The 22,053-nt window shown below is 40.6% G+C and overlaps 1 protein-coding gene and 1 non-coding gene across 5 annotated transcripts in view; one reads left to right on the top strand and one right to left on the bottom strand.

Annotated features, from left to right (window-relative positions):
• RBMS1 (RNA binding motif single stranded interacting protein 1) overlaps nt 1-22,053 on the bottom strand; it is a 221,328-nt gene that overhangs the window by 32,538 nt on the left and 166,737 nt on the right. For all 4 annotated transcript variants that reach the window (XM_036319083.1, XM_036319080.1, XM_036319081.1 and 1 more), the window contains exons 3-4: nt 13,790-13,848; nt 8,079-8,170 (exon numbers count right to left, since the gene is read on the bottom strand). In XM_036319083.1, coding sequence (XP_036174976.1) covers nt 8,079-8,170; nt 13,790-13,848 — 151 coding nt within the window. The remainder of the gene's footprint in view (nt 1-8,078; nt 8,171-13,789; nt 13,849-22,053) is intronic.
• On the top strand, nt 16,794-16,899 carry LOC118662309. Its single transcript, XR_004969695.1, has one exon. It is a non-coding gene; the product is annotated as a U6 spliceosomal RNA (small nuclear RNA).

Raw genomic sequence — 22,053 nt, 5'->3', positions numbered from 1 at the left:
GAGTTAATGAGAGAAAACATTGATTCTCCCACTGCCCACGAAAGTGGGAAGTGCAGCGGGGAGACATGTGGGGAGTGAGCGAGGTTCCTTGTCTGGGGGTTCCAAATCCGCTGTTGGTTCCTTTCATTGTTGACTAGAGATATACAGGGTGTCCCCCCAAAATGTATACACACTTTGAATACCTACTAATTCCAATGGGTTTAAGCATAAGAAAGAAACAACAATGGAGCTGTCATCTGTTAAAAGTGCGGGCACAAACTGGCAGTCGGACATTCCCCGAGGGGTCCTGGATTGGAGAGAGTGCAGGCCGGACTGAGGGGCTCCCCTGCCCGCCCCCCCCCCCCCGCCCCGCATGAATTCCGTGCACCAGGCCTCTAGTATAGTAGATTTTCTGCGAACCAGTAACTGCTATGTAAATGTACTAGGAGTATGAGGTTCAAATCATCAGGGGAAAAACCCATGTCTATGGGAATATTTTCCTACCAAGTCAAAATTCACATCTGCAATTGTGAAATTAGGGTAGCCTTAATTTTAAATCAGGCTTAATTTTAAACCAGGTTTCCTTTGACCTTATTAACCAACTAGAGGTCCCTCAGCCTGGCCTGCAAGGATCTGGCCAAAACCTACTCTCCGACATCCCCCGAGGGGTCCCAGATTATGAGAGGACGGTTCTCAGGTGACGCACCCTGGAATGGGGCTCCCTCCTCTCTGGTTCTGGATGCGTCATCCAAGAACCGCTGCTGCCAAGTGACCGCAGCTCGGCAGCTCTTGCATTGAGTGACTGTCCCCTGGTGGTCAGTGTGTGTCATAGCTACTGGCTGGTTGGCCAGTCGGCTGGTTGCTTAGGCTTCTATATATATAGATTGTACTTTACACACTGAACTATGCAAGCTTATGCTATTTCTTTAACACATTGCGGACCAGTAGTTTTATTGCTAGCTTTACCCAGTGGCCAGATAAGTTTCTACTGAACGAGTACAAAAAACGTTTTACATAAGTGTTAAAGGCACGCTTTAAAATTAAATACCCATTCCATTTTGAAGTTATTTATTACATGTTCTTACAAGCTAATATCTTTTTAAAGAATTCTTCCCACCAACTTCACCCAATTAATCACAAAGCTCCTTGATTAGCCATTTCATGTGGGTCCTGACCTCCCAAATCCACAGTGCTAAAGACAGTGTTTGTTCCTATGGAAGTCTGGTCTTTAATTGGCCAACATAGAAGGGGTCCATCCTTTCTGTCTGAAGGTGGGTATTTAGGGGCCTTGTAGCCTAATACTGCTAATTCACACTGACAGTGCATCTCACACAACCCAGACTCATCATAAACTCTGACTCCAGTCCTGTTGCCCAGCAGTTAAGTCGAGGGGATAAAAACACAGGTAATGAATACCACGATACAGATGTGTACAAATGACAGCGGAAGACAGATGGGGACCTTGTCTTAGGAAGATTAGGGAAGACTTTTCAGAGGGCATGACTCTGAGCTGAAATCTGAGAAACAGGCAGAAGTCACGAGGCTGAAACCCGATTGGGAAAGGCTACCTAAGGAGTTTGACTTTATTTCGTCAGGCATTGCTACTTAAACGTGTGCACTGAAGCAATGCTATCAACAGGGAGAGTGACTATGTATCCTGAGGAGTATGCAGACAAGGGCCAAAGTAGCTTTGTAAGAACTGCACATTTTCTTTGAAGCCTTGTGCTTTATCTAAAAAAAGGAGGGGGGCAGGGGGAGCCAATTTTGCAATCTCCCCCTTAACTATTCAAGTTTGTTTTAATATAGAAACAATATTTCTGTCCTAATACTTTTAAGTAATACTCATACTCCAGGGAGATAAGCCATGTTTATCCCGTGATTTCATGTACTTCAGTGGGTGAGGGGGGGTAGGAGGAAGGAGGAACTGCCGAGCACACACTGCAGTTAGAAGGCCACACCCTGAAAAGGTGGAGCACTTGGAGGCAGAGAGTAATGCGATTAAACCTATCTAATTAGAAAGGTTTCTGAATCATGCTGAGTCCGATTTAGAATACAGCTGGGAACCCCATAATTAAAGAGCATTAAAACACGCCTTGGGCAAAGATATGGCATGAAAAAATGTTACATAAGAAATCTATATAATAAATATTGTGGGCTTTCATTTTAAGTTATAATCATAAAAACATAAATGACTAATATTTAAGAATTTCATAGAATTTGTCATATGTGAAGTCTGTTGAAAGGGCTGGCAATGTAGGTACTATTTTCTACATCTGTTTTAGAGTTGCTTCTATTATTAAAATAATTTTTAAAAATATTTTTTAAATCTTGATTCACCTTGAAAGCTTACCAATGAAGAAAGAAATAAGCACTAAAATCAGAATCCAGAAAGAAACTGAGTTCTTAACCCATTCTTTGATAAACAGTGAGATAAAGACAAATAAATATTTTCTATGATTTTAATGTATTTGTTTTCAATAGCAACAACTCAATTAGGTTTTTCACCTGGGATGACCCTTAGAACTAATGTCATTTAGTGACCACACTGTTGCAATAATTAAAAAACACACACACAATATAAAATTCCAAGCTGGCAGCATTGGCCACAGAAATATCTAACCCTCAAAGTGTCCATGCATTCCAATTACCCTCCATTCACAGGAACAAAACATATAATATTTGTAGGAAGTGGGGGGTTGTTCTTGAATGAGGGTAATTTAGTTTCCTTAAAATCAGTGACAACCATAACTGTTTTATTGCATCAATGCTAGGTCTGAAAAAACAATTCTTCTATAAATTATGGGTGGCCAGACATAAAAATGGGGCCAACAGGCCTCTTTATGTCCATGAAAAGGGTTCAATGGCTTCTCTAACAAGTAGAAAACTGGATCCCACATTGGCCATGAGAGGGATAAATGGCTACTAATGTTCATTTGAGTAGAAAAGCAGGACTCGGACGTCCCGCGTGGTGTAAGGCACTCAGTCATCATCTGAAAGAAATTAACAAAAACCTCCCTGTGCGTGTGGAATGGTTCCTAAAATGCAAGAAGGGGACTTGGCAGGAAGACCAGACATCTGTTTTCTCTTGTACTGAATAGGTTCACCAACCAGCAGATTGCTTGCTGCTCACGGGCTGGTGAATGCAAACTGCCTGAAGCATGGTAGGCCTCAGTGAGGAAGGGGAATTCAACTCCTGCTCTTTTAACTGCCTATTTACTAGGGGAGGGCGAGGCGGGGTGGGGGGCGGGGAGGAATGCAAGGTTACCACCAGCCATATTACATATGATGATCTGCTGACTCCAAGCCCGCCTTAAGAGGCACTGCTGAAAGGCCTGTACAAGTCATTCTACTAACAGATATCACTAATGCTGATTTGAGTTTTATGTCCTTTTAGCTCATTATCTGAGTTTTTCTCTTCTTTTCATAGATTTCAAGTGTTTTATTTTTAAAATGCATGCACTTAAAATAAACGCCAAGTGTAACACAAACAGGATTGGCCTTGAGACTTTGAGAAAACCTTTTGATAAGTATCATCAGGTACTTGATGGACAGAGATCATTTTATTATTTTTAAATGTCCCATTCTTAATTCTGGATATTTGCCCATCCTAAAAAGAAAATTTTCCTCTCTCTTAATTGGCTTTTTTGATTAAGAACATAACCATCATTCAATAGTTACCATATGCCAGGTACCAAATAAGGCACTGGAAATTAAAACATGTAAAAATAGTCATTGTTGTCTAATGTTTTCTTTTAAAAAAAGTATGTTCTCATTGATTTTTTCTTTTAGAAAGAGAGGAAGAGGGAGAGATAGAAACACTGATCAGCTGCCTCCTGCACACCCCCTACTGGGGCTCGAGCCCTTGAACTGGGCATGTGCCCTTGTTGGGAATTGAACCTGTGACCTCTTGATGCAAGGGTTGACGCTCAACCACTGAGCCACACAGGCCAGGCTGTTTAATGCTCTTTATTGGCAGTTTTGCAATTCAGTTTTGAGTGTGTGTAGAGTCGTTTTTCCACCCAGGTAGCCAATGTGTCAAACAATATATTCTCTCTTACCCCCTGGATGACTCTAGTACAGTGATGGTGAACCTTTTGAGCTCGGCGTGTCAGCATTTTGAAAACCCTAACTTAACTATGGTGCCGTGTCACATACAGAAATTTTTTGATATTTGCAACCATAGTAAAACAAAGACTTATATTTTTGATATTTACTTTATATATTTAAATGCCATTTAACAAAGAAAAATCAACCAAAAAAATGAGTTTGTGTGTCACTTCTGACATGCCTGTCATAGGTTCGCCATCACTGCTCTAGTAGAATGCCTCTTAATTTTTTCCTGATTAGGTAACAAAACAAACCTTTAATACATGGGACTGTGAATTTTCAACACCTTATAGCATCCTGATCAATTCGATAAAGGAAAGTGGACAGTGATGGGCCCCTTATTACCCAACCCTAAACTTCTTTTAAAAAATGTCTCCAAAAAAGTGTGTAGCAGGTGTTCCTTTACCCAGGCAACATGAAGGGGCTAAGTTAACTCCAAATACTTAAATCTATGGTTCACCGGTATAGATCAATGGACTCTCTAGCATTTAAAATAGCTTTTGTAACTTTGATGATATAATACCAGAGAAATCTGATCCAGGAAACTCAGTCATCCTACAAAGACCTGAAGAAATTCATAAGGTGCAGAATGTTGGCACACAGCCAGTGGTTCTGAACCTGTGTATGGTTCTTTCCCTACAGATGACGGGGGAAAGGATCATTTTTCTAGCCTATTAACAGTACCAATCCTCCTAAGCAGGTCTTTGAACAGTGCCCATTATCAACTCACAGGAAAGCTGGCATTCAAAGTACACGGTTGATGTCCATTACATCCAGTCCAGTTTTGACTAACTGCACTGTAAAGACTTCTTCAAAACAGAGTATATTTAATAAACTATGGTGCTTAACAGCACAGACACTGAAAAGATGCATAGGTAAGTATAGTCTAAATAAAGCCTCTACATTTGTACCTGGTTGTTAAATAGGCCCCTCTCTGTTTCAGCAGAGGACACATCACAGTGGGTGTCGGGCACTCCCATATTCAGTGAGAAACCAGACCACCTAAAGAGAGTCTGCCTAGAGCTGGCCGAGAACTGGCTTGGGACTTCCGGCTGACCACCCACCTCCTGTCTGTCTCTGAGATGCTGGAGAGGCTGCGAATGAATACAGCTGTGGAGAAAAACACAGTAATGGCCTGAGTCTCACCCCGGGGGCTGCTTCCTATCACCACCATTCAAACAAGAGGGGCTTCAACAGACCATCAGGGGGCTTGAACTGTGTTCTGTGGGACCTGGAGGGTCAATGTCCGACCTGAACATGAGGGATCTAAGAGGCTGGTTGAAGGGCCCTAATAAATGTTGCTGGGAAGTAACTACTCTCCTCTGGATAGCTGGCAAAAATGTCGTTCAGATGTGGGCATGCAAGGTGGCGTTGGCCCAACGTTGTGTCAGAACCTCCCAAGAAGGCTGCCATGAAGGGTGAGGAGGTCCCAGGAGAAAGGGGCTGAAGACAGACCCTTACAGTATTGGAGCTGAGGCCAGCAGCCTGAGGACATGTATTCTCTAGCTTCAAGGGACCAGAGAGAAAAGATCAATTGGGGTAGTGATGGTGGTGAAAGATCTCTGAAGAACTCCTGCAGTTTTGAGGGTGGGATGCTCTGGAGAGGTTCTCTGTCTGGCCAGAGAATTCAACACCAGATGACATCACTGTCAGGTCAGGAAGCCTTCTCATCTGCTACCACTGCTCCACACTGGATTGGGTATGGGACCCATCACCGCCCATGGCTCTCTAGCGAATTAATCAGGATACTCTAAGGTTTTTAAAAGTCACATTGCCATATATTAAACCACAGCCAGTGAGCTAACGGAAGAGTGGGAAAAACACAGGTTTGGGAAAAGAAACTGACCATATCCCATTCCACTATAGGCTTACTGCTTTGAGCAGACCTTAGCTGGGGGAAGGGAGAAGTGTTACCATTATACGATACCCCAAATTTTGTCAAATAAACAGGACTGGACAGTAAGTTACAGGCAGCATACATTTAACATCAGTAATGTGTTCTTGAAAATCAGGCATTCAACATCAAAGGTTAACTAGAAACCCGTGATTTCAAATAGGTAAAAAAATTACAATGCATAATACATTAATTACAACCCCCAATTTCCTAAAATATAACTATTTACTTTTTTGTTCTCCTATTTCCTAAAATGTAACTAATTACATTTGTAAATCTCTCTCTCTGAGTGTGTATACACACACACATAAAAAATGGTTATGTTGGGAGGTCAACCTTTCAGACATTGCTTCCTGAGCAGTCAATTGCTTTGTAAAATGTGATTTCTTTTAGAAACAGCAACATCCAAGACACACATACCTTCAGCTGACTCAGCAGTTTAAAAACACCTACATACGATTTTGGCACTTTACAGACTGTGTTTGGAATGTAACTTGAGACTTTCTCCTTACAACATCTTATTTAAAATGTTGTATTGAGCTTGGTATCGCTACATACAGAAACAGAGGAAAATGTACTGAAAGTCCATTATGTTCCATGAAGTTTGTATATGAAAGAAATCAAGAAGCGTCCTACCAAAAAAATTAATCAGAAAGACCTGAAATGCATGAAACAACTGATAGGACTTTTTAAAATCATGAGAGTGGCCAGAAAAGTCCTGGAACCTGCCCTGGATTTTATCTATGAAAGGAGGAAACAGGGGCTTTATGGTGTGAATTAAAATGACAAAGTAGAGGAAAAATTAAACATCCTACATGATTATACAGTACAGGTACTGCATCTTCACAATTAAATGATCTAAAGCCTCATAATCCTCATCTTTCAACAATGTCAAGGAAACTGCTCTATGTTATAAACAAATACAGTGGGGCCTTGACTTACGAGTTTAATTCGTTCCGTGACGGAGCTCGTAACTCAAATTACTCATATGTCAAATCATAAAGTGAACGAGTGAGACACGTGATGCTGGGCTGATGTTGTGGCGTTCACTGTGACGTTCGCTGGGCCAACTAGCGGTGGGGTATCTGAAGTTGGCTCATAACCCGAATTTTAGCTTGCAACTCAAAGCAAAAAATCGGCCGAGAGACGGCTCATATCTCGAAAAACTCGTTAGTCGGGACACTCGTAAGTCAAGGCCCCACTGTAATCTGAAAAACATGATGCTTACTATTTACAGTTTCTGTCTACCTACCTACTCTGGAGTTCAAGAAAACACAAAATAAGTCCAACTCAATCCCAAGTTTTACAAACATTAAGTGTCAAGGAGTACTTTAGAAAGGTGAGACCTTTCACTAATTCCCAAAATCTTTATTTATGTTGCTTCCTTTAGTCAATGTGATGCTCTAGCCTGGTAGCTGTAGATATGTCCTTCAATATCTATGTTCTTCTCAGGTAACTCATCACTTTACCAGAGTCCCTGAACATCCATAAATCCTCTCTCCTTATGGAAATCTGACTGCTCCTTGGGGAATGGTCACAGGCTACTAGTCAGCAGTAGCAGAGGATAGCACACAGCTCCTTTCCTCTGTACTTCAAGAAGCCAGATAATATAAAATTACTGACCTTTAGAAAAGAATGTACAAAATATCAAACTGCTGAGTTTCGGGCTTGAAAACATTTTCCAAAACAATTCCAGGACCACAAATGGGGGGAAAATACATAATTATGTGAATGTCTTAATAAGTGCACTATAGGTGCCAGGTATGATATAACCTAAGCTTACATGCAGGCGAGAAAGATGAGGGCATAAACATCACTTCAACAATAATAGTCATATAGATAAGAGTAGATTTGTATCTCATAAATAACCAATGTCTAAAAATGACTGACTTTTTTTTGTACAGATTCAAAACAGCAACTACAGCTTACACTGCATAAAACTACTATTGAAGATGTGGAGTTATGGGACAAGTGTCCAGAAGTAACCATGGCTGGTGGGGATGGAGGGGAGAAATGTGAATGGTCATAGGAAAAGCAATGTATCAGCCTCAGAACCAAAGTCAGGGACCAGAGAAGTGATCGCTGGCTCTCAACTCACCTTTGCCATTTGAGCTTGAACCCCACTAGCCTTCAGGGCGGACACAGCTTTCTGAGCAGCGGCTGGACTGTCAAAGTCAACAAAACCATAACCTGAAATGCAAAACATACTTTGTGTTTAAGCCATTATTGTATGATTATGTGAAGAGGGAAAGAATGACTCCATTTGGTTTCTGATGCAGGCAACAAAAAATGAAAACCATGACGACCTGACGGGTTTCAAGAGCCGCAAGGCAGCAGGCATCCTCCTCAAGTGGCCTTCCCTGGTGTCTACCACGGTCAGGTAAGTTTCCCTTCAAAGTAAAGAACCAGCTTTTCTCCTTTCCAGATCTTTTTTTCAGGTGTCCTATATTTACTGACAAAAATGACATCTAAGTTACCAATCAAAGTTAAAAGAAAAAAAAAATCAACTTCAGAGAAATAGCATTTTTAATGATTTGGTAAGAAAGATGACGCCATCTATGGAGCTTACAGAGGACCGAAATAAAATTGTGTTTATTCTGTAGACTAAACTTTATTTTTCAAAGAAATTGAATACAACCATTAAACACCCAAATATAAAATAATCTAATTTTTAGTACTTGGTTAAAAATGTCATAACTTGTTTACCTAAAATACAGCTCATCATGATCTCCCTTCAAAATAAAGAAAAGGAGGAAAACATGCCTCTGGATACCCCAAATTAGCTGTTTTCCTGTTTCATTTCCTAAAGTCTAAGAACAAAATAAACAAATAATCAAATACTCTCCTAAGAAAAGCCCTGGTTCAAAGCTCATTTATCCAAAAGCTTTATAAACATTTTTAACAAGCTGGTCAGCTATTTTCCCTGGCCACAATAAATCAAAACCAGGAAATTAGAGAAAAAAGGGGTTTGGCTGAGGGTAGGACTACTATAAAGTAAACACACGGATGGTATTTATCAGTGAAATTTAGCAAAAAGCAATAAAAAAGGACAATTAAACAAAAACAGGATTTATGCTGCTTAAGAGCCATAGTTCCTGAATCAACCACTCCCATGAGCATCACTGTATTAAAATAGGCAATCACTGATTTTCACAGTGGGAACTCTTAAGTTATTGAGAAAAGGTTAAATTATATTTAACATACTGTTTAAAAGATCAGGGTACCAGGCAAAAATACCGACAGAGATTTTCTAGAAACTCAAACCTATTATTAAATCAATTTTATTTTAAAGAAGAGAGAGAGAGAGGAGAGAGAAACCTTGATTTGTCCCACTTATTTATGCCTTCATTGGTTGATTCTTGTGTGTGCCCTGACTGGGGATTGAATCCAAAATCTTGGCATATTGGGATGATGCTCTAATCAACTGAGCTACCTGGTCAGGGCTTAAATTAATTTTAAATGATAAGAATATTTTGTAAAAGGAAAGCACTGTTTGGAGATTGCATAGAAGAGGGGCCAATCCTATCATTTATTTATAGACTAGAGTCCTGGTGCATGGAATTTGTGCACTGGGGGGGGGGGGGATGTCCCCTCATCCTGGCTTGCACCCTCTCACAAACTGGGACTCCTTGGGGGATGTCTGACTGCCAGTTTAGGCCTGATCCTAGCCTGGCCTGCGGGGATCAGGCCTAAACCAGCAGTCGGACATCCCCCAAGGGATACAGCAATTTGTCAAGCGGCAGGCAGCCAGGGAGGAGCCCGAACTGGGGCCAGGCACCGTGCTGCTCATGCTTCCCCACCCACTGTGCCTGCTGCCACTGCTTGGTAGTGCTGCCGTGGAGTCGGGAGAGGCTCCTGCTGCTGCAGTTGCCCTCGCTAGCTGTGAGTCCAGCTTCTGGCTGAGTGGCGCTCACCCTGTGGGAGTGCACTGACCACCAGGGGACAGCTCCTGCATTGAGCATCTGCCCCCTGGTGGTCAGTATGCATCATAGCGATAGCGACCAGTCGTTCTGGTCATTCCATTTTAACGGTTGCTTAGGCTTCTATATATATATATATATATATATATATATATATATATATATAAGGAGAGAGAGAGAGAGAGAGGGAGAGAGAGAGGCCTGGTGCACAAAAGTTGTGCATGGGGAGGCGGGTGTGTGTGTGTGTGTGTGTGTGTGTCCCTCAGCCTGGCCTGCACCCTCTCCAATCCAGGACATCCCTCTCGCAATCCAGGATCGCTGGCTCCTAACCGCTCGCCTGCCTGCCTGCCTGCCTGCTTGCCCCTAACTGCCTCTGCCTGCCTGCCTGATCACCCCCTAACTGCTCCCCTGACGACCTGATCGCCCCCTAATTGCTCCCCTGCTGGCCTGATCGCCCTCTAACTGCTCCTCCTGCTGGCCTGATTGCCCTCTAACTGCTCTACCCAGCCAGCTTGATCGCCCCTAACTGCCTCTGCCTTGGCCCCCACCACTGTGGCTTTGTCCGGAAGATATCTGGTCTAATTAGCATATTACCCTTTTATTAGTATAGATATTATAACAGATATATATGTGTGTGTGTGTGTGTGTGTGTGTGTGTGTGTATATATATATATATATATATATATATATATATATATATATACAAATAAAATTTATAACAAGACCAAACAGAAAGCTCGGAAATAGTTCGAAGGCCAGTGTGCAATATTAGTACCAAAAATATTGCCTGGTAACCAAGTAAGTTGTAATGAAATATAGGAGACTATCTGTTATAGAAATAAATGTTTTAGGAAAGATGAGTGTTAAAGCTGAAATAAGCAACAACTTCTTTCTATTATTTGGAATGGAACTGAAATAAGGCTTAATTTGACTTAGAAGTGGAGAAACAGCCAGGTTGGAAATAAAAGGAGGCTGATCCCAGTAAAAGCAGAGAATGTTCCTCAACTGCCCAATTAGTAATCAGGTTAAAGGTATTTTGGGTGTTTTCTAGAAATCTGCTGTTAGTGCAACCCTCTCAGGAGACACACACCCTCTCTCTCTAACTTGTGTACATATTTTATTACCAGACACAATGTAAGCAGGTCATAAATGAACACTCCACTTCACTGAAATGATGTAACTCCTGCTGATGGATATTTAAGTCCTCCTTTCCCCAATTTTGCTGTTGTCATTAAATTATGATAAACGAAAGATCTCAATTTTGATGTTATTGTAGTTAAAATCATTATCCTCTCAGCTACTATTAGTATTCCTTCATCTGTTATTTTCTTATTAGGAAAACCTATAATGGTTGCATTTTATTTAATTGTTTACATCCTTTTTTTTGTCTTTCCAGCCACATTCCAATTGTTTCATAAATATGAGCTGAAAACATATAGAAAAGGTAAGCATGCAACCTAATGCTTTCCATTTCTCTTATGTCACTGTCAAGTCAACTACAGTCATATAACTCTGATTTACGCAGGTTCTATGGGTCTCATTGACTGCGCCATGGGAATAGCTATGTTTTCTATTTTTGCTTTGGCATCTAGGAAACACAGAGCCATTTCTGTAGTAACTGTATGTTTCCTGCTCTTATCTCTATTTTTCCTTTGGTATGAACTGTGTCTACGTGTGAGTGTGTGTGTATGTGTATTCCGATCTTATATGCAACTCTGTAAGCATTAATAATCAATCAGTGTCCTGATCAATCAATCCTTTGGAAGTTTTTTTAGGAGGCTCCTGAATGTGCCATATATATAGCAGGCCCCCTTTATCTGTGCTTTCGCTTTATCTGCGTGTTTCGTTAAACATGGTTAACCATGATCCATAAACATTAAATGTAAAATTCCAGAAATAAGCAATTCATAAGTTTTAAACTGTTCTGAGTAGCATGACAAAATCTCATGCTGTCCTGATCCATCCTTCCCAGGACGAATTCTGGCTTACTCTCTCTCCTCTAGCTTACTCTCTCACTGACCCACCAACCCAACAGGTACCTGTTGACATCTATTCGTGAAGCCTGTGTGAGACATAGTCCTGAACAGTTTCTATCACCCCCCCTCTCCATAGCCCCCACCCCCCAAGGGAGTATCTCAAAGGTTTCAATACACGTTGTATAAAAATCAGCTCTGAATGATTCCTACCCTTATTTCAAAGCACCACAAATCTCTCCACTTGTCTTTCCAACGGTTATGGATTTGTATTATGACAATATGTTAGATTTAGCATTAGTATTTTTTTAGTCATACCTTTTCCAGGCTGTGTTGAGCATGTGGGGGAATTTTGGGTTCTATGGAAGAGGTTCTCATTGGAGAAGAGTGTATATAGTAGTCTTCAGTGTAGGCTGTGCTGGAGAATTCAACCAGGGAGGCCTCTGGGTCCTGTCCCTCACTTATCCAGGGCAGCTCTGCTTTTAACACACTGTAAAACTCCCTCCCTCCCTCCCTTCCTTCCTTCCATGGGTGAAAAGGTAGGGTAGACTATAAAAATCTCTAAAGCCACTTGTCTACTATGATTTTCCTCCTGGTTTGAAACTCATTTTTGAGATCAGCTTCCTGTTTTACATACAACAGTCCATTTTTCTTTATAAGATGCAAAGATTTTTTTCCGTGTCCCTGCTCTCCCAAATCATTGACAAATATGTTAAATAAGACTAATTTTGGCAATTCAATGTAAACATTTCAATTTAGAATTTAGCTCTCTAAATTAAAAAACTTATTGAGTACCACTCAACTTAAAGCAGCTCTATTCACTGTCTCAGGGCAAAACTGCCTTAATGGGCCATGTTGATTAAACATGGGCTTAGATACTTGCAACAATAGCTCCTTTAAATTTAAGAGCTTCGAAGAAGAGACGGAAATACAATGAACCACTTCAAGCCTAGATTAAAGGAAATGGCTGGCTTCTAAGGCCAGGCCCTGCTATAGGGTTCATTTACATTCTTTGCCTTTCTTCAAATTGTGCTAAGCCACAGCAGTCACCACTACTTGAAAAACTGGGGTCTAATTAACTCGAAGATTTGCCTTCTCTGCCTATTCCTGTCAACCTGATTTCATTCATGGGGTCAGTAGTTAGACTCAAAGTCAGCTGACTCCATTCTTCCCCTTTCCTAGAAATCACATGCCCATTGTTAAGATGCTGGATCATTAAAAGTCAGAACCACGAAACATCAGGGCTGCCTACTGTAGACGCCTCTTCCAGCTCATGAGGCTGGATGAGCTCATCCTAATTACACAGAAAACTGAAGGTCAGTGCATCAAATTAATGCAGCAGCATATTTCAAAGGGGCGTATGACCTCCCCTCCTTATTACAGTTTGGTCAGTGAAAATGGTTTTCTCCTCCCTGCTGCCAATATTGTCAACAGGCATTCAGCAGAGAACAATTGGGAGTATTGAAACATGTAATTAAGTACTGCTTAAAACTACTCTATTCTAATTAATGGAGCCAATTTGCACAATATGTAATCTTTTCAGTTCTTTAGTCCAGTCCAGTGGGCTTCAGTGAGCGGCTCTAATCTCCTCAGGCTCAGCAAAAGAAAGCTATTTTCTAACTCCACTCTCCTTTTAAGAGCAGGGGCTAAATGCCAACCAGTATTTTGCAAGTTAACTCCACTGGCGTCAAATTTGGGATTCTGGCAAACTGCTAGCTGCTGCTGGGTTTCCAGCCAAAACTCGACCAGGGACAAACGTAAGCAATATGCAGACATCGTGCAAGACGGAAACTGGGTGACATGTAAGATTTGGTTTTTAATAAAATGGAGGTAGTTTTGAAACCAAAGATCAGATTTACAAATCCATCATTTTTCTAAAGCTACGGCTGAGCAAATCATCAGCCAAGGAGACACACCTTTGCATTTGTTCGTTGTCTTATCCAAAATTGCCTTCGTGGAGACTATTTTCCCATATCTAAAAGACAAAAAGGGGGGAAAAAGTTATAATCAAGGAACCCTTATTAATGTCCAGAGAACACACATACTTTTTAAACATCAGCAAATTTCAAAGTACAAAACGTTCTTTACTAGGGGACAGGAAATGAGAATCCTAAACTCAAAACTGAAGTTAAAAAAGGGATTGGCTAGTCCTCCCACTAGAATCTTTGGATTATAGTTTGATGTTTCGCTTTGAGGAGTGAGGTACTTACCTAACAATCCTGAGATTTTTTAAAAAAGTGGACTGTAAGCTCTATAAAAAATAATTTCTGTCCTGGCTAGGTGGCTCAGTTGGTTGGAGCGTCGTCCCATACACCAAAAAGTTGTGGGTTTGATTCCTGGTCAGGGTACATACCCAGGATGGAGGTTTAAGCTCCGGTCATGGTGCCTATAGGGGGCAACCAATCAATGTTTCTCTCTCATCACATTGATGTTTTTAAATTTTTTGTTAATCCTCACCTGAGGATATGTTTTCCATTCAATTTTTAGAGAAAATGGAAGGGAGGTGGGAAGAGAGATACACACACACACACACATACACACACTGTTGTGAGAGAGACACATCCATTGGTTGCCTCCCACATGCACCCAACCAAACTGGGGCCAGGGATTGAGCCTGCAACCCAGATAGATACCCTTGACCAGAAACAAAACCAGGACCCTTCAGTCTGGGGGCTGACACTCTAACTCAGGGGTCCTCAAACTTTTTAAACAGGTGGCCAGTTCACTGTCCCTCAGACCGTTGGAGGGCCGGACTATAGTTCAAAAAAAAAAAAAACTATGAACAAATTCCTCCTATGCACACTGCACATATCTTATTTTGAAGTAAAAAAAAAAAAAAAACGGGAACAAATACAGTATTTGTATTTGCATGTGGCCCACGGGCCATAGTTTGAGGACCCCTGCTCTAACTACTGAGCAAAACTGGCTAGGGCTCACATGGATGTTCTCTCTCTTTCTTTCTTCGCCACCCTCTAAAATAAACAAATGAACAAACAAACAAACATACAAATTGTTCTAGTAACACTAATATGTCTGTGGTCAAATACAAAGCCTAATGCAAGGCTACTGAATTATTAAAGGAAAATACTATGATCCACACAACCTTTAAAACTGATCATGAGGGGAAAATGCCTGCACTGTACCCATTCATTTAGGTTTTGCAAACAGCACTACACAGCTCTAGATCATCACAGAAAGGTGTGTTTGCATGTGTTTAACACATTTGATGAATTTAACACAGCTCTTTTTATACCTAAGATTTTGATAACTATTCATAAATAGTTTATTCACATTTCTTTTAACTCAGTAATAATAATATATCGTTAACATGCATTGTATGCATGCAAGAAATGGACAAGAATAGAAAACAATGGATGAGAAATTAAGCATTAATTGTATAAGATTTTCTTATGAGAATGTGTTCAAATTCATTAATGTAAAATGGAAGTTGGGGGAGAGAAGGAAAAAACTCAGAACATTAAAATTTAGTCCACTGCTACTGAAAATGAAATGGTAGTATTGTTGAAATGTATGTACTAATTCTACACCCTTTCAGTGACCAGACCACAATGTAAAGCATTGCTACCTATGTTTGTCTTCTAGAAACTGAGAAAAGAAAGCTTTAAAAATAGTTCTTAAAAGTTATTGGGACTTTGGATAATGTACATAATTTACTTCATTATCTGAGACTCACTTCCTCATTTATACAGGGTAAATTCCAAAATTTTACTTCTCTTTATATAAACTTTAAGAGTTTCACATTTTCTCTAATATTGCTTTCTCATGATTGATTTTGAGGATTAAAAAGACTCCTAAAAGTTTTAGAAAATAAAAAGTATCTGTGTAAAGCATTTTAAAGCATTTTGAGTGTTGTAGGTTCCTATTTCATGCACAGAAGAAGCTGAAATTCATTTATCTAGACCAAACAAGTGGCTTGAGCCACCTCTCTCCCTCAGTTAAATTTCACTCTGTGTAGTCATGTAATCAAATGATTACTAAGCAGGCATGAAAGTAAAGGTAATTTAAGGTTCAAATGACAATTACATCCAAGGGGCATAATGCTGCACAAACACCTTTAATTCCCCGTAGAGATTCTGAGTATTAATAACAACCTTAACACAGGTCACTGAGCTTACAAAAAAATAATTTAAAAAAATCTGCAAACCAGAAAAACCCCCACATGATTTAAAGGCCACCTTTTAGCAATCATTTATCGCCCTACGTTACTGACATGCTTAATATTTACCTGCATTCTGTCACTTGTACAAGTTTTAGCTAAAATGTTCTCAGATTGTGTCCTTGCCTTTTACCTTTCCAGAAGTAAGGAAGAAGGTTGGTATAACTCCAATTTAGGATAAGGGGTTTGAGAATCACAGAGATTAAGAGACTTTACTTGAGGTTGCAGAATACATGGTCTTTTGTGAACCAAACAAAAAGAAATTTAGAGAAGGTCAGAGGCTGGCCTTCTATCTTCTGGTTCTGCTCTACCCACTAACAATGGAAAAGATGAAGACATGGAGGAAGGGAATGTGGGCAGAAGAGAAAGGACCCCTGGGAGCACTGATGCGCAATCCATGCCACTCCCTTCTGGTTTGGGTTCTCTGATCTCTGTGCTACATTTGACATTACTCTTCACTTCCACATCTAAGGGACCAGTACCTTTCTCTGCCTCTGCCTTCTCCTGGGACCTCACTCACCTCTGGGCCTTCTTTTAGTGGTTCTTGGTTCATTCAGCTTCCTCCTCTCCCTCCTTAACCAAATACTTTCATCGTGTTTCCTATTTCAGTCCTCAACCCTTCCTAATCCTAGGAAATTCATACAACGACAAGGTTGTAATGAACACATCTTTGTGGACAATGTCAATTTTTCCTTACTAACCACCACCCCTCCTCCGATATTTTTCAAATACCATCAAAGTGCGTGCTCCCTTCGGCAGCACGTATACTAAAACTGGAAGGATACAGGTAAGGTTGGCATGGCCCCTGCGCAAGTGAAGCGTTCCATATTTGCAAAAAGAAAGTCCCATCGAAGTTTCAGTTTTTGTCTCTTCCTCTTTTAACTTAAATATCTGAATATCTTATTAAGATAATTAAATATCCAGTTAAATATCACCTCGTGCCCACTATTTTCTAAATCCCTTCTCAAAGAACCCCAAACATCTTTTCTTATCTCCCCTTTTCTCATTTGATAGCGAGACATCATCTATTAGACATTCCTGAATCCAGGCAGTCAACAACCCTTCTGGGTTTTGTCTCCGACATATGTCTAATATTAGCTCCTTCCCTTCACTGTGCCTAGATGTCTGCAAAGAGCACATGATCGTTTTTCTTGCCTCCAGCCTCTAGTCCTTCCAACCCTGTCTGCTGTATTCATTTACCTTAAACATTTCCCTCATCCCACCCATGCTTAAATTTGAAGGACCAGTTCAAACACTGTCTTTCTATGAATCCATCCCATATCTCCTCAACCACTTCGTTGGCCATTTATAGGAAACCAGAAAGAGGGTTATATTTACTCAGTTCTAAGTTGTAGGCACAGTGTATGTATGATCTTACTTAACGAACTTCACAGCAATCTTATGAGGTAGGTGCTGTTACTCCCATTTTTGCAAATGGGAAAATAAATGCTCATAAATGTTTTGAATCTAAGACCTTGCCTATAACCACAAAACTCAAAAACGAACTGTGTTTAAGTTTTCACTGTAACTTATCGATAACATAATTTTGAGAAACGACGTTTTCTTTATACAGAGTATGAAAGGAGAGGAACAAAATAGAAGCTTCCTTCCACTGCAATACTGGAATAGATTTATTTTCCATGTTGTTTTTGTTTAAAACATGAGAAACAGACATGTAGTAGATGGTTGAAAGAGGGATAAATGTGTGTGTGTGTGTGTGTGTGTGTGTTCCGGGGGGAGGTGGGGGAGAGCATAGGAGGAGTTCAGAAATGTATCAGTTTTACTTCCTACTGAGGTTTTCACCACCATCTGTGGTTTAAGACTGAAAGGCCATGACTACCCAGAAACTCAGAAGACAGTTTTCACTCTGAGGACCATTTGCACACTGGCCTCCCTGCAATCTGATGGATCAGGAAGCTGCTTCTCTGCAGTCCCAAAGGGTGTGCAGGGTTTCCCTCTCCTAAAATCTGTTTTTTGGGGCCATCCACTCAGTTCTACCACTCACAGCACAACAGGCTCTCGTTAAAATACCTGGAAGACTTAAAACTTTCCATCACTCAGACTGCCTCAGCGGGAGATGCTGTCGCCATGTTGGGGGACAGAACAAGCAGTTCTGATGATAGGAGAAAGGAGCTAGAATACAGAGAAGAGCTGTCTATCAAATGGCACCTCAGGGAACGGACAAGAGGTGGCAGGGTTCAGAGAGGCCACCATTTCCCCTTACCAATTTTAGTGCAGTAAGACTTAATACGGTGGGACAAGGGATGGGAAGGGGAGGAGAAGCATGACAGATGCCTAGCATTTAGTCTAATTCTACTGCTGATCATCATAGCCTGTGAGAGTAACAGATACCTGGGTAAAAACTAATAAAGCAACCGGATTTTCACCCCCCTCGACCCCCGTTCCTCTTTTCAGCTAATTTGTAAAAAAAAAAAAAAAAAAAAAAGCAAAAGACATTAGGTAACAAGGACATACAATATATTTGGAGAAACAGGCCTCCTGAAGTAAGAATTCACACTCTCAGAACACCAAGGAGATGTGTACCCAAGAAAGCAAGCTGTAGAATTTTATGGGAAAATGTGAATATAAAGATTCTTTGGCCTTTATCCAGCTTCAAAGTAACAAGGCTCAGACCACAGGCCTGACTACCTGAATATAATATTCTTTGCTAAGAGTAGATAATCCACTCCAGAGAAAGCTCTGACAGTAAAAGGATAAAGAGTAACTAAGAGACTACTACAATAATTAGAATTTCAAAGGGAGAGGATAACAAGTAAAAACTCACATTTAAACCTACTGGCCCAAGTGAACTTGGCTGATAAAACCTTTTGCTATGAATCTACCAAAATTTCTTTTGTTTGCACCAAAACTTAAGCCATCCTCCCCCTACTATTTCCATTTATAGCTCTTCTTTCATCTGCTGTAATATAAAATCTAAGTATACTTTAGTTTGCATTTAGTAAATAAAGCTTATATTCTCCGCTACCCCATCATTTAGTTCCTCCTAAATTCTACCTTCTTGTTAATGCACTTTAATTACAAAAGAAATGCATACTCATTGTAATTAGAAGACACAGAAAAGTAGGTTGAAACACTAAAATCACTTGAAGTCCTGGATATAAATATTAAAACATTTTGATGCAAATTGTTATAGACTTTATCCAATGTGATCACACATGTGTGTGCACAGGCATGCGTACACATATGCTAGTACACATTCATTCCTCTACCAGGGAACTTGCAGCTTTTGAACATTCCCAGTTACAAGCCAAGGCTCTTCAGAGTGGTGTCCACTCCACCTACCGCCGACAGATGGCGATAATGGTTGATAAGTTATTTTAACATTGGTCATTCCAGTGGTAAATTCATTTAAGGCACCATGGACTCATCTGCAGTGTTTGTGTTAGTTTTAGAATATTGTAGGAACATTATTAAACCTGAAGAAGCATAAGTGTGTAGGAAACAACAGTAAGAAGTAGATACTTACAATGTAAAACAAAAAATGATTTTAAGACTGAAAGAGGGTAGGATACTGCTCATGGTTTTGTTTGTTTTAATAGCTGAACTGTCTCTGAAGGACACAGAGGAACTCAGCCATCCTGTGACAGATGCTGTGCCCGTGCAAATGGACAACACAAGAAAGAGAGATGGGGGACAGAAATGAGAAACACACACACAAAACTTCTGAGTGTGTGGCTCTCAGATGAGCATCAACATTGGAAAGGCCCTGCATGACCTAGTGCAGTGGTCGGCAAACTGCGGCTCGGGAGCCACATGCGGCTCTTTGGCCCCTTGAGTGTGGCTCTGCCACAAAATACCGACTTCTGCGCATGGGCCACGAAGTTTCAATCGCACTGCACATGCGCGCCCGCACGTGGTATTTTGTGGAAGAGCCACATTCAAGGGGCCTAAGAGCCGCATGTGGCTCGCGAGCCGCAGTTTGCTGACCACTGACCTAGTGAGTTAACTCAGGGGAATAGTAAGAGCAACAGCTTACACTTATACGGCTTTTATTTGATGCCAAGCACTGCTCTAAGTGACTTAGATCATCTATTTAAAACTTCACAACAGTCTTTTGAGTAGGTACAGTATGACTCCCACTATGTAGATGTGCAACTGAGTGAATATGGACCCACTAAAGCAGCAAAGATGGGAGGCAGGAAGTCTGCTTTGGCCAAAATGTTGACTGACATTTGTAGAAACTTTTGTCACCAAACACAGATGCGTCCAAAGGTTCAAAGTAATTCCCATCTTGAATTTGCTGCATATTTCCAAACCAGTGAAGCGATGAGGGCAGACTCGAGCTGCTACAGTCTCCAAGACAGATGGTGATACCATTCAGAAAGGAGTCACCTGACTTTCTGGGCAGACCACTGTTCTATGTGGAATAAGAAACCCACCAACAGAACATATCAACAGTATCGGGGAGGAGGCGGCACAAATGCCTTTAAAGCTTACAAGGAGTAACCCATGTATCTATTCGGTAGGAATGGATTTGGGAACTGAAAGCCAAAACTCTTCTTGTTATTTTAAACTTGTTGGGGGAAAACACATACACACACACACACACACACACACACACACACACACACAAATGATACTGTATATGTAATTTTCTAACTTGCTTTCTCTGCTGCTTTATTTTTTAAATGGCCTCCCAGGAAAAGGGGATCTCCTAAAATTTGCTTTAGCTCTTCTAACAGGGGTTGAATTGGGGAAGGAAGGAAATATAAATTATTTATATTTGTTTTGCTGATAGAAAAGTTTGTTGGAGAAATAAAAATAATGGAAAAGTAGAAAAGTCATTTATCCTTGTATTCTGAAACCTCACTACCTTGAATAATTCTGCTGGATACATTTACTTTATTTACTTGGAATAGGAAGTGGTAAGCATTTGAAGATGAGATACAAGACATGTAGATTTTAAAATTAGGCAATCAATACCAAAAAGATTTTCTAAAGCTTTCTTTTTGACCCTGGAGATTTTCAATGTTTCTAGAAGACTAAATGTTAAAGATATCCCACTTTTCACTCCAGTAGTTTTGGCTTAACTCTCCCATTTGATAACTGCCCATCCCACTTGTGTTGAACAGCTGGGTGTGTCTGAATCAGTGATCCCTGGTCCCTGGGATGGAACAGGAAGTGACATCTTATGTAGCTGGAACGGGAGCCAGGATTTGAAGGAGGAAAATGCCTGGCAGGAAAAGCTGCCACAGCCCTAAAAGTCAAAAGCAAACCTGGTGCTGAAGGTCAATGAAACACAGGAAACACAAGTATAGTCAAGAAAGAGACCAGACCAAGAATTCAACCCACACATATTTATAGCACATTTCCAGTATGCCCTTCACCACACAGGCCTATGAAATATATATAAGATACCATTCCTGCCATCAAGGGGGACAATCTTTGGGAGAATGTAAGGCATTTTTAATATTAAAAAAAATAACTAAGACTATTGTGATCTTGTATGGTGAATGCCAAAAAAAGAGGGCAGAAACATAGGATAAAGGTCAAGTTCAGCAAGAAAGACTTTGGGGAAAGCAGAAATTCAGGTGAGCTATGGAGGACAATATTAGTAAACAGAAGAATCCAATGCCACCTGTGTGTGGGAGGCAGTGCAAGCTGAGACTGAAAAGGTCCTTAGGGGACTTGGGCTCCAAGAAAAGGAGTTAGGGAACAGAATGTGTCAGAGGTTTTGCAACTACAGAATGATATGACGAAAGCAAGATTTTAGTAAGATTAATGAAAATCTTATGGCTAGAATTAGTAGAGAGAGATGTCACATTTTATGTTATTGTTATTTCTTTGATCTTTGACTCAAGCAATGACACTCAAGTTCAATAAATTATAATGAAGAAGAGCTAGAAGACGAATGGAAAAATTCTAAGGACAGAAAATTTTTTTTTAAGACACAGGGCTTAACTTGACTTCCGAGAAAAACCACCCATGGTATCTGTGCTATGAAAAGCCGGTGGCTTGTCTCTGTGAATGTAGAGATGGAGA

This window comes from Myotis myotis, unplaced genomic scaffold (genome assembly GCF_014108235.1).
Source record: "Myotis myotis isolate mMyoMyo1 unplaced genomic scaffold, mMyoMyo1.p scaffold_m19_p_8, whole genome shotgun sequence".
Taxonomy (NCBI): domain Eukaryota; kingdom Metazoa; phylum Chordata; class Mammalia; order Chiroptera; family Vespertilionidae; genus Myotis; species Myotis myotis.
The sequence above is the reverse complement of the archived record's forward strand: the minus strand, read 5'-3'. Positions and strand labels throughout refer to the sequence as shown.